The sequence below is a fragment of the Schistocerca gregaria genome, chromosome 5 (assembly GCF_023897955.1).
Source record: "Schistocerca gregaria isolate iqSchGreg1 chromosome 5, iqSchGreg1.2, whole genome shotgun sequence".
Classification (NCBI taxonomy): Eukaryota; Metazoa; Arthropoda; class Insecta; order Orthoptera; family Acrididae; genus Schistocerca; species Schistocerca gregaria.
This window is the reverse complement of record NC_064924.1, coordinates 243,461,252-243,475,086: the sequence shown is the minus strand read 5'-3', so window position 1 is coordinate 243,475,086 and position 13,835 is coordinate 243,461,252. Positions and strand designations below refer to the sequence as shown.

The 13,835-nt window shown below is 40.8% G+C and overlaps 1 protein-coding gene across 3 annotated transcripts in view; it reads left to right on the top strand.

The window, feature by feature from the left end:
- LOC126273194 (sentrin-specific protease 1-like) overlaps positions 1 to 13,835 on the top strand; it is a 185,779-nt gene that overhangs the window by 34,229 nt on the left and 137,715 nt on the right. For 2 of the 3 annotated variants that reach the window (XM_049976719.1, XM_049976720.1), the window contains 4 exons: positions 625 to 719; positions 9,301 to 9,353; positions 9,660 to 9,752; positions 10,091 to 10,280. In XM_049976719.1, coding sequence (XP_049832676.1) covers positions 625 to 719; positions 9,301 to 9,353; positions 9,660 to 9,752; positions 10,091 to 10,280 — 431 coding nt within the window. Of the gene's footprint in view, positions 1 to 455; positions 539 to 624; positions 720 to 9,300; positions 9,354 to 9,659; positions 9,753 to 10,090; positions 10,281 to 13,835 lie in introns of all 3 variants that reach the window. The other variant, XM_049976721.1, reaches the window with a different exon arrangement.

Sequence of the window (13,835 nt, the reverse complement as noted above, 5' to 3'; positions counted from 1 at the left end):
GCGTTTTATTCGGGCAGGAGGTTTTTATCCTTTAATCTGAGTGTTTGTTTTTTAGTGTTGATTCTGGCTTTTAGCCTCTGATTTTAAAGTGAGTTTTTAATGTGTTCTTGGTGGTTGGCTTTTCCTCTTTTTTTTTTCTCCATGGTCGGCCAACCACAGTCACACTGTGTGTTTTAATTTGTTTTGGTCTGGTCAGAGTATTTCTTGTCCTGTTTCGTCTGCTGTCTTTCCTGTTGTTCATTTTTTTTTTTTTGGGTGGTTTTAGTTTTTTTATGGAAAAAGGGACCGGTGACCATAGTAGTCTGGTCCCTTTAATCCCACAAACCAACCAACCAACAGCTGTGTGCTTATTGGTGTGCCTATTCTGACACTTAAATGGAAATGTGGCATATAGAATGCACTTTATTTTATTTTTTTAATTCTTAAAAATTTTTTGTTTCATGACTTTTCCCCAGATCAGTAATATGCTGTTCAACTCTGACATCGTTCTGAGCAGTGGTTCTTTCTACAACATTTTTCAACTGGAGCTTTAATTATGGTCAGCCTATATATGACTATTTTTAAAAAGAAATTTTTTTCCTCATTTGTTACATTGATGTTAATTTTATCTGGTATTATTTGTAGGCAGTTAGAATGTGATACTGATGAAGATGTGATTTCACCAAAATTTCGGAAGATTGGTAGCCCAAGATTTCATCACACTCCTCTCACTTCACTAGGTAAGAATTTCATATTATAACTAGTATTATTGTGTACCAATAACAAGACATTGAACCCAGAGTTTCAGCAAACCATCTCCAAAGGCTGAAATACACCAGATACAAGTGAGTGATATCTGATTTTAGGCTCTGTTGCTTCTTTGTCAGACAGAATTCGGTAGGTTCTGTGTGCATCTAAATTAGTGTGATAATATTTAATATAGTATCCACTACTTCCTCCTGGAACTTGGTGCCTCATGTGTCATTGCTCTGGCAGTTAAGAGATGGAGATTGTAGTCATCCCATTGCAAAGTGCTGTTAAGTTTGCAGTGAGAGAGTGTGTGTCTGATGGCACTATTGGCTGGGACATCCTGAGGGATAGGTTTAGCCACTAAATCATAAATGGTTTGTAGTGTGATTGCTTTTTCTCAAGGGCATCTGTTAAGTGCAGATGACTGTTATTGGAGTGTGCTTACTGTGTTTTCATTTTTGCATTGCCTGATGATCAGAAAAGGGAAAGAGTGGAGTGAAACCCACTGACAGCACATAGCCCACTCCTCTTGAATAACATATAGCATAAGTCAATTTTAACTTGCTTTCACGATGGAGAGAACACCATCAACAGTGTTGCATACCTTCACTGGAATTTAGACTAGGACATTGGCACCAAATTTGGTGATCATTAAGTTTAAGCCACCAATTATCTTCCCATTCAAATCCCAGAAAGTAGTTCCCAGTATCATACTGTCAAAAGACAGTGATTTGTTAATTTTGTGTGGTTTGAAGCCTCTAAGCTGCTCCTAACCACAGTGGTTGAGTCAAATGATTGATATGCTGAAATGCTAGATGTGTAAACAGTTTACTTGATGGTCATGAAATTTAACCACACAGATGAATCTTGGTTGCAAGAGTTGTGTCCTTAAAGGAAATAGTTATGATATAGATTACGATGACAAACTGTTCCTTTTTACAGTGTTAGTATAAATAAAATACAGATACTTAAGACATCAACAGGAGTGTTGTATTCATCCAGTGCTAACAAGTCTTGAATGTCCATGTTGTCTTTTGATAAAATAAGTTTTTATTTTTGTGTAGTTCCTCCCAAGCATTAAGTTTTTTTGATTTTATTGCTGTAATCCTAGTTCCTAATCCAGAATTGCAAGACAGTCCTCTATTCCAATGTCATTCTGCTGCACAAAAGAACAAGTTTCATAAAACAACATTGCTTAAGCATGTGAGCAACATTCACACAAACCCCTCCCACCACCACCACCACCACCCTGCCCTGATAAATCATTGTGAGCGAATTCCCCAGTGTAGTGTAAGGTCAAAAGCAGTTGAACTGCTAAATTGCAGGAAAGCATCATCTTCTGCTTGACTTTGTCAGTAGCAGTTAAAAATAGTTCAGTGTGTTCACTTGTAATAAAACCTGAACTTACGAGGCATCAAGCTTGGTGCACATTATAGAAGAATCCATGATCATGGAGGATTGCTGTGCCATTGTCAGTACTGTTGCTGTGATATGCAGTGTTTATCAGTTGTTCAACAGTTTCATGAATGTACCCATTTGGTCCCATTTGCCATCAAATTTCAAGTCACCAAATTGTTAAATGCTTTCATGGGACAAGCACACAAGTTGTGGCTTTCTCTGCACTGTGCCATAAAAAGTCTGTTCCTTGGGCTGTTTGAGTTAGCACAGTGGTGGCTACTCTGTTCGTACAGAGGACCAAGCTACCTTTTCAGTTCTGTCAAGCTCTTTGTAACGTCATTTTTAATTCCCTTATGTTAAAAAATCTGTCCACTTTAAATAGTCTTTGTGTTGAGGTTTTGATGCGTGGGTTCTGGGCCAACTCTTACTCTTAACTTACATAAAAGATATTCCAGTAACTTTAAAGGGTAATTGGAAAACTATAATGTTAACTGCTGATTCAGGTGCACTTATCAAGGATCTCAGTCATCAAAGATACAGCTCAGATGATATCCGAAGACTTCTGTAAGTGGTTCGCAGATAGCAGTTTATCTTAAATCTCACAAAGACTCATGTTATGCAATTTAAAACAAACAATAATGGCAAATTATTGAGACAAGGCTTATTTTGCATATCTTCACTCCTTGCTGTTGTTGTTGTTGTTGTTGTTGTTGTTGTGGTCTTCTGTCCTGAGACTGGTTTGATGCAGTTCTCCATGCTACTCTATCCTGTGCAAGCTTCTTCATCTCCCTGTGCCTACTGCAGCCTACATCCTTCTGAATCTGCTTAGTGTATTCATCTCTTGGTCTCCCTCTATGATTTTTACCCTCCACGCTGCCTCCAATACTAAATTGATGATCCCTTGATGCCTCAGAACATGTACTATCAACCGATCCCTTCTTCTGGTCAAGTTGTGCCACAAACTTCTCTTCTCCCCAATCTTATTTAATACCTCCTCATTAGTTATAGGATCTACCCATCTAATCTTCAGCATTCTTCTGTAGCACCGCATTTCGAAAGCTTCTGTTCTCTTCTTGTCCAAACTATTTATCGTCCATGTTTCACTTCCATACATGGTTACACTCCATACAAATACTTTCAGAAATGACTTCCTGACACTTAAATCTATACTTGATGTTAACAAATTTCTCTTCTTCAGAGACGCTTTCCTTGCCATTGCCAGTCTACATTTTATATCCTCTCTACTTCGACCATCATCAGTTATTTTGCTCCCCAAATAGCAAAACTCCTTTACTACTTTAAGTGTCTCATTTCCTAATCTAATTCCTTCAGCATCACCCGACTTAATTTGACTACATTCCATTGTCGTCGTTTTGCTTTTGTTGATGTTCATCTTATATCCTTTCAAGACACTGTCCATTCCGTTCAACTGCTCTTCCAAGTCCTTTGCTTTACAATGTCATCCGTAAACCTCAAAGTTTTTATTTCTTCTCCATGGATTTTAATATCTACTCCGAAATTTTCTTTTGTTTCCTTTACTGCTTGCTCAATATACAGATTGAATAACATCGGGGAGAGGCTACAACCCTTTCTCACTCCCTTCCCAACCACTGCTTCCTTTTCATGTCCCTTGACTCTTGTAACTGCCATCTGGTTTCTGTACAAATTGTAAATAGCCTTTCGCTCCCTGTATTTTACCCCTGCCACCTTTAGAATCTTCATCTACATCCTCTTCCATTTCCATAATAGTGTCCTCAAGTACAATGCCCTTGTATAGACCCTCTATATACTCCTTCCACCTTTCTGCTTTCCCTTCTTTGCTTAGAACTGGGTTTCCATCTGAGCTCTTGACGTTCATACAAGTGGTTCTCTTATCTCCAAAGGTCTCTTTAATTTTCCTGTAGGCAATATCTATCTTACCCCTAGTGAGATAAGCCTCTACATCCTTACATTTGTCCTGTTGCCATCCCTGCTTAGCTATTTTGCACTTCATGTCGATCTCATTTTTGAGATGTTTGTATTCCTTTTTGCCTGTTCCATTTACTGCGTTTTTATATCTTCTTCTTTCATCAGTTAAATTCAATATTTCTTCTGTTATCCTCTTTTTACCTCCTTGATCCTCTGCTGCCTTCACTACTTCATCCGCCAAAGCTACCCATTCTTCTTCTACTGCATTTCTTTCCCCCATTCCTGTCAATTGTTCCCTTATGCTCTCCATGAAACTCTGTACAACCTCTGGTTCTTTCAGTTTATCCAGGTCCAATTTCCTTAAATTCCCACCTTTTTGCAGTTTCTTCAGTTTTAGTCTACAGTTCATAACCAATAGATTGTGGTCAGAGTCCACATCTGCCCCTGGAAATGTCTTACAGTTTAAAACCTGGTTCCTAAATCTCTGTCTTACAATTATATAATCTATCTGATACCTTTTAGTATCTCCAGGGTTCTTCCATGTATACAACCTTCTTTCATGATTCTTAAACCAAGTGTTAGCTATGATTAAGTTATGCTGTGAGCAAAATTCTATCAGGCGGCTTCCTCCTCCATTTCTTCCCCCAAATCCATATTCACCTACTACATTTCCTTCTCTCCCTTTTCCTACACTCGAATTCCAGTCACCCATGACTATTAAATTTTCATCTCCCTTCACTATCTGAATAATTTCTTTTATTTCATCATACATTTCTTCAATTTCTTCGTCATTTGCAGAGCTAGTTGGCATATAAACTTGTACTACTGTAGTAGGTGTGGGCTTCGTATTTATCTTGGCCACAATAATGCGTTCACTATGCTGTTTGTAGTAGCTTACCCGCATTCCTATTTTTCTATTCATTATTAAACCTACTCCTGCATTACCCCTATTTGATTTTGTGTTTATAACCCTGTATTCGCCTGACCAAAAGTCTTGTTCCTCCTGCCACCGAACTTCACTAATTCCCACTATATCTAACTTTAACCTACCCATTTCCCTTTTTAAATTTTCTAACTTACCTGCCCGATTAAGGGATCTGACATTCCACGCTCCGATCTGTAGAACGCCAGTTTTCTTTCTCCTGATAACGATATCCTCTTGACTAGTCCTCACCCGGAGATCCGAATGGGGGACTATTTTACCTCCGGAATATTTTACTCAAGAGGATGCCATCATCATTTAATCATACAGTAAAGCTGCATGCTCTCGGGAAAAATTGCGGCCGGAGTTTCCCCTTGCTTTCAGCCGTTCGCAGTACCAGCACAGCAAGGCATTTTGGTTATTGTTACAAGGCCAGATCAGTGTTATCCATACTGTTGCCCTTGCAACTACTGAAAAGACTGCTGTCCCTCTTCAGGACCCACACGTTTGTCTGGCCTCTCAACAGATACCCTTCCGTTGTGGTTGTACCTACGGTACGGGTATCTGTATCGCTGAGGCACGCAAGCCTCCCCACCAACGGCAAGGTCCATGGTTCGCTGAACTGTTATGTACGAAGTCACATTAGAAGACACAAAATTAATTTTCATATAAACATTGCCTCTTTATAGTGGATTTTTGCACTTGGATGCACAGATGTTCGAAAACCTTCTATGTAAAATAAAGTGAGAAATTTGGAACCCCAAACAGTTCAAAAGAAAATAAAATAAATATGAATATCATATTTACCTGACCGTAAGTTGACCTTGAAATACAAAATGACGTTTACTTTTTTTTAAGATGAGTAGCAACCTTAGCACTGTTGCTGAACATCATTTTTTGTGCCTTAATTTGAGTGATCTGTGCATACATATTTGTTTAAATTAGTTAGTCACCTGTACAAATGTATACCACTGTCTATACTTATACAAATAAATTCATAAAACTTTGTCAGCATGACCAGGAAGGATTCAGAATTCACACTCATAGCAGTGGAAGTTCGAAAACATAAGAAAGTAATTTTTTTTACATATGTTATGTCTTCGAACTTCCACCCCAATGAGTGTGAATCCTGAATCCTTCCTGGTGATGCTGACAAAGTTTTATGAATTTATTTGTAAAAGTATAGACACTGGAAATTAAAATGTCCTGTGATGCCTCTCCTGCTCCAAGTCAGCCCGTTTGACGTCCTACCCCACTAATTCATAAGCCACAATGTAGAAATTTACTAAATATCTAGTTTAAGGATTGAAAGTATCTGTTAATGGCATGACAAGTAGCTGTGTTCATTGTAAAGCTGCATGACAAGTAGTAAGGTACTATAAATAGGACACAGAATTTAGCACTGTAGGTAAAAATTAACTTTGAAAAGTACTGCTCTAATCAGTAAATATTAAACCACCAATAGCAACTAAACAACAGCTATGTAGTATAAATGAGGAGGAAGCAGTTTTATTCAAAGTAGAGATTTTTTTGTTGTAATGTACTTGATTAAATTAAGCTGGCATAAGCATGAATAGCATCAAGCAATAGTGTGATAATGTATTGTTAACATGTTATTGAGATAGCTTTTGTGAACTGCTTGACTTTTGTTAATGTATACCTTGACTAATCCACATTCGTGAAAGCTCTCCTCCTTGATGGGATCTACAGAACACAATTAAGGACTAACTGAATGTTTGAATGCATTTCAAATTTTCTCTGTGATCAAGAAAATTCATTTCATGCTGGCTGCTAGACTAGCAGTCCCATCACATTTGCAATTTATGCTATAGTCAGATCCACTTTCAACTTATCCTCCATAATCATATGCATTGTTGTTGACTTGTTTAAGTTTTTGTGATATGCCAATGGCTACTGGATCTTTTGCAGCTTTAACAGCCCCGTATTAATTACCATTTAGATACTGTTTGCTGATCAGTATTTTACATACTAGACTATAGTACACCAACAGTGTCTCAGTGTATTTTGCATCTGTATCCTTTGATTTCATTATGCAGTCGAGATCTTTATAATTTTAACAACATGAAAAGGATAGATTACTACCCACCACATAGAGAAAGCACTGAGTCACAGACAATGACAATGAAAACACTGCCAAACATTCAAGCTTTCTGCTGAAAAGTTGTCTTCAGAAATATAAAATCTCTCTCTCTCTCTCTCTCTCTCTCTCTCTCTCTCACACACACACACTCACACACTCACACACTCACGACCATACTCTGCGGCCGCTGTGGCTCGACTTGAAAAAGAGGAAATATATAGACTGCTCAGACGGCAGATAGTAAATAACTAAGCAGCAGATATCAGTATTTGTCTGTGGGACAAATGTTTGTCCCTTCTACAATACAAGAATTTAAATAGTAAGTAGCTAATGGGAAGCCAGTAAATACTAAGGAGACTTCAGTGGTTGACATTGTACTGTAGTAGAATGTACAGACCAAACACAGAACACCTGTTTTGTAATTGCTTATACCATGAAGGTGGGTGATAAAAATGCTCCGTGTAAGACACTTCTGCTTTTCTTTTGTGCAGTGTCTTCTACTTAGACTCTTAGATGACTTAATCCTTGAGTTGCACCCAGAACCTATGCTTATGAAAATTTACGTCTGTGCCTTTGAGCTGCACTGAAGTGCTGGTGAGTGCATAGTGGAGAGAGGGTAGGGCAGCTATTTGCAGTGGGGATGTTAGACAGAGGGCAGGGGAGAAGTGAGAGAGGAGGGGAGGGCAGGAAAGGGTGGTTCAGCTCTCTTGGCCATAGTTCAACGATGACCATTCATGTGAACAGACAGGTTGTTAGTTGTGATGCCCACTTAGAAAGGAGCACAGTTGCTGCAGCTTAGTTTGTAGAGCACAAGGCTGCTTTCACAGGTAGTGCTGCCAAGGCCCTATTAGAGTCTCTTCCCAACCTCTTGCCTCATAGCTCATATCCCTGAAATAAACCTAGAAGCAAGCCCTCCCACTACCACCTAATCCTGTTCTATTACTGACATCTCCTACCCTAACAGAGGCAGGGTGATCTGTGAAAGGAGTCATGTGATGGACAATCTAACCTACAACTACTGTTCTGCTTTTAAGTGGGCATGACAACTAACAACTGGTCTATCCACATGAATGGCCATTGCCAAAATGTGGCCTCTTCAGCTGGACCACTGGGTTGCTGAGCGTGCTGCCCAACATGATGTGTGTCACTTCAATGACCGCTTCACAGCATGTGCCATCTGAATCCTGTGTAGCAACATGAACTTTTCTGAACTGTACAGTTGGGAACCCTCCCTGCAATATGTCCTATATTCCTGTTACCCCCCCCTGCTCTCAATCTTCGCTAGTCCCTATCCTTCACCTACCTGTCCACTCCTTTGGTCACATTTTAGCACAACAGAGCCTCTTATTCTGCCAACACATACAGTCTTTTCCCTCTTTTGTAGTTCTCTCCTTTTCGTAGCTCCCCCTGCCCCCCTTCCACCCTTAGTGCCAAACTTCCCGACTGCACCTACCAGTTCTACCCTGTCTGCAGCATGTCTCCCCATGATCCCACAATCAGCTCTTTGCCATCCCCTGATATTCTGCCCCCCCCCCCCCCCTTCACACCATATACTGCTTCCTTACCTCCCTCACCCCCCCCCCCCCCCTCACCGTCCATGCAAGATTGGATGCAGTCACAGTCTGCAATCTGGCCACAGCAGCTGGAGACAGTGGTTTGTGTGTGTGTGTGTGTGTGTGTGTGTGTGTGTGTGTGTGTGTGTGTGTGTGTGTGAGAGAGAGAGAGAGAGAGAGAGAGAGAGAGAGAGAGAGAGAGAGAGAGACTGACTGACTGTCGGTGACTAGACATCTCCTCTGCGTGCTGAGTCATTCTACCCGTTTCATAATATTGTTGTTCTGCTATGCTGGAATTTCCATTGTTTGTTTATGTGTGACAAGATAAATAATACACTCACTCCAGAAGAGACATGATAAGAGTGTTTATTTCAAAAGGACTTGTCTCTATTGTTTTTGCGACTCGTGCTATGATTTACATCTGTGTTTCAACTTGTACGTGTTAAAAATTGGTGACGTCATTCCTGTGTTGGTATTCATTCTTTTACCGATGTTAGATAATGTATTTTAGTTGATGGGAAGTTACAAGTGTGGCATAATTTCCATTCAGCTCTGTCTTTACAAAGCTAAAGATTTATCAGTACCCCTTTAGCAATGTGGGGTAGTATGGTGTCAGTACTATTATTATTTATGATGGAAAAATTTTTGCAACATTTGGAGAAGTCGTGATTTTTACTTCTTCTGCCTAGATTTCCTGGTTCCGGCTGAAGTAAGGATGAAGAGAGCTAGCAGGACTTTGCAGGTAATCAAATTTTTGCTCAGTGACTTGCAACAATTTCTTCACTCATTGTTTTACCAAGAGTTTCTAAAGTTCATTGTAGCTATGTACTTGATTTCATTGTATCTGATAGTTTCACATTTCATTATTGCTTTTTTTTTTTTTTTTTTCACTGAATGACAATTTAAAGACAAACATCCTACTTATCATGCAGAAATTGTAATGATTTTAACTAAGAGAAAGAAAAGAATATTATTTTATTTTACTCTATAAGTAACCTTTCTACATGACCTGTGCTGATTTTCTCAATTTTCTGTGCATGTTATGTAGAATGAGCTGTCCCTTATACGGGGTAGAGGTGCTGAAATGTCAGCAAGAAAAGCAAGCAAAGAAAACATTTCCTCTCAGGATGATGATGATGAGGTCTGTACAACATATTTTTCTTTATCTCATTTCAGATTTTTGTGTTAAAAATCTGTCGTCTCCCCATATGTACTACATTCCCACCTTTTTTAATCTCAGAAGTGTGGCATTTATGTTGTGTATGTAGATTTATGTGACTGTCATTGTTGTTAACAGAACATTAGTATTTTACAAGATATAAGTCACAGTGAGTATATGAAGTCTTAATATTTTGTGTGGTATGTTGTTTGAGAATTGGATGTAGCGGGTAGACAAGTGATTGTTATTAGCTGTGACTGACTGCTTCTTTAAGATATGTGAGTAGAAAACTTGTTATGAATTTCACTGCTTCTTTCTAGTGCATTGTTGTATCAGATGAGGAGAATGATTGGGTTCCAGCTTCTCCAATCCCTAAAGCCATTTCTAGGCCAAAACTGAAACAAAAACCTGTACAGGGTATATCATCTGATGCCAATAATTCTTCAGCAGATGTAAAGAAAGATGATGATATTGAAGTCTTGAAAACAGTGAAATCAAAGAATGATTGCCGTAAGTAGACTTAATTTTTATTTTGCATATTTCAGTAACTTTATCCTAGAATTTTACTGCTGACAAACAAGCAAATAAATAGTTCACTACTGATATATTCTAACTCGCTCCCCACTGATCTCCCTGCTCCCCCTCCCTGTCATGGTAGTTTATACACTATGTGATTGAAAGTATCCAGATACCTGGCTGAAAATGACTTAAAAGTTCTTGGCACCCTCCATCGGTAATGCTGGGATTCAATATGGTGTTGGCCCACCCTTAGCCTTGATGACAGCTTCCAGTCTTGCAGGCATATGTTCAATCAGGTAATGGAAGGTTTCTTGGGGAATGGCAGCCCATTCTTCATGAAGTGCTGCACTGGGGAGAGGTATTGATGTCGGTTGGTGAGGCCTGGCACAAAGTCAGCATTCCAAAACATCCCAAAGGTGTTCTGTAGGATTCAGGTCAGGACTCTGTGCGGACCAGTCCATTACAGGGATTTGTTGTCGTATAACCACTCCGCCACAGGCTGTGCATTATGAACAGATGCTCGATTGTGCTGAAAGAGGCAATAATCATCTCCGAATTGCTCTTCAAGAGCAGGAAGCAAGAAGGTGCTTAAAACATCAGTGTAGGTCTGGGCTGTGATAGTGAGATTCCTCTGTGAAAAACATGACGACACCACTGCTTCCGAATTTTACCTGTTGGCACGACACATGCTGGCAGATGACTTTCACCAGGCATTCGCCATACCCTCACCCTCCCATCGGATCACCACATTGTGTACCGTGATTCATCACTCCACACAATGTTTTTCCACTGTTCAGTCATTCGGTGTTTATGCTCCTTACACCAAGCGGGGCATCGTTTGGCATTTACCAGCTTATGAGCAGCCGCTCGACAATGAAATCCAAGTTTTCTCAACTTCACCCTTACTGTCATAGTACGTGCAGTGGATCACGATGCAGTTGGGGATTTTTGTGTGATGGTCTGGATAGACGTCTGCCTATTATACATTACAACCCTCTTCAGCTGTCGGTGGTCTGTCAGTCAACAGACAAGATCACCCTGTACATTTTTGTACTGTACGTGTCCCTTCATTTTTCCACTTCATTATCACATCAGAAACATTCTGCTCTCTCGCAATGTCGAATGGCTACTGAGGTCACTGATATGGAGTGCCTGGCAGTAGGTGGCAGCACAATGCACCTAACATGAAAAAAGTGTGTGTGTGTTGTGTGTGTGTGTGTGTGTGTGTGTGTGTGTGTGTGTGTGTGTGTGATGCCTCCCCCCCCCCTCCCCCCCACACACACGTATATAATAGATATGATTAACTCACAGATTTTCAGTCATATTTTTGGGGGAGAATACTGTATCAGCCACTTAGTACATTGGTTAACGCAGTTGATAGCTTTATATAAGCCCAATGTTTTGTCTCCTAATATTTCCATTGTTCATGCCAGGATATGGAATTTGCAATGGCTAGTGGCATACTCAGTTCTATAAAAGAAAGTTTCAAATTGTCCTGACTATTGATCTCGCAGTGTCGCCACTTTATTAGTGCTGTTCATCATCTTCGTCCACCCTAGATAAATTATTTTTGAATTAATTATAGTATTATGAAGATGCCAGGTTGTTGCTCACCATATGTGGAGATGTTGAGCCGCAAACAGGCACAACAAAGAGATTGCTAAACAAGGAAGCTAGGGCCAAAATGCCTTCCTCTGAAGTACACACACACACACACACACACACACACACACACACACACACACACACACACACACACACACACGAGACTGTAGTGTTTCGCGAATTTACGCGTAAATTCTAGAACCACTTTGCCTTCTAACGTCTTGAATACACGATATTTTAAATATAAGTGTGAGAGTGCCTATCTACTGTGTGTCACCTGTCTGTGTGTTCAGGTCTGAAGTGAATAGTGAGGAGACTAGACACGGCAGTCGAACAGCACCGACAAGTACAAGGAAGTTGTAATGAAAGAACTCGGCAGTCCCAAGGAATTTCTGTGTTATTCAGTGCTGTTTTATAACTTTGACTATTGTACTGACGAAAAAAACAGTTGAGTTGAAAAAAAGATTTTTAGTAGCTTTTAAGACAGACGTGCTAGAGGCAAGACTTGTTCATGATTTCCGTGGTGGTTGAATTAACTATATGATAAATAAATCTTAATTTGTGTCTAATGTGAGACGACATGGGTGACTTACAAGAAGTCTAATGTTTATGTGAGAAATGATAATTTTGTTCTTTATGGAAGTTGAAATATACCGACAGTGAACTAAAAGTATTCTTTGAGTACCTACTTATTTCACGAATAGAGAGAGGGAGGGGGGGGGGGTGTTAGGGGGAGAGAGAGAGAGAGAGAGAGAGAGAGATTCCTTTAACTAGCATCATTATTTGGAGAAGAAGTTTTTGGAGACTGATGCAGCCGGCTATCGAGAGAAGATCAGCTGTGCATACCAAGTAAGGTGCAGATGTATCAGGTTTTGGGCTTGCTTTTTGATGCCCGGTTGACTTGACTCCCTCATATTCAGCAGCTTAAACCAACGTGCTGGCGCCATATTAACGTTCTTCGTTGCTTGAGTCACACAACCTGGGGTGCCGATCGATCTACCCTTCTCTGACTGTATTACGCATTGATTCAGTCCCATCTCGATTATGGGAGCCTGGCTTATGATTCAGCATCACCCTCAGCGTTGCGGTTGCTTGACCCCATCCTTCAGGGCGGGATCCGACTTGCCACTGGAGCTTTCCGCACAGGCCCTGTTAACAGCCTACTTGTGGAGGCTGGTGTCTCTTCGTTGTGAATCCTGCACCAACGACTTCTGGCCGCTTATGCTGCATACGTTTGTAGCTTGCCCGGGCATCCCAATTACCGTCTCCTGTCCCCCAACTGGTCGCCCATCTTCTGGATCGACGGCCCCGGTCAGGGCGTCATTTTTCTGTTCGTGTCTGGTCTCTTCTCACTGGGGCTCTCGTCTGGTGATGGCTATCCAGGAATCCATCCATACTCTTGCCCATTGAGGCCGCTCCGTGGTTTTTGTGTGGACCCCAGGTCATGTCAGCATCCCGGGGAATGAATGTGTTGAAGCACTGGCCAAATAGGCACAGTGCACCGGCCCTGGAGATTGGCCTTTCGGAATGTGATCTCCAGTCAGTATTGCGGCAAAAAGTCCTTGGTGCTTGGGGTGATGAATGGTACACCCTGTCTTCCCCCAACAAACTTCGGGTCATCAAGGAGACTACAGGTGTGTGGCGCTCCTCCTTGCGAGCCTCTCGCAAGGACTGAGTTGTTCTCTGCCGGCTATGCATTGGCTACACCTCGCTGGTGCACGGTCATTTATTTCGCCACAAGAACCCACCTCTATGTCGCTGCCGGTCAGTGTTGACAGTGGTCCACACCTTGTTGGACTGTCCGCTTTTAACTGGCAGACAGACATTTGCGCTTGCTGATACTCTCCCTGCTCTTTTAATGGATGACACTGCAATGGCTGGCTTAGTTGTGAGTTTTATTCGAGCAGGCGGCTTTTATTGCTCAATCTCAGGGTTTGCCCC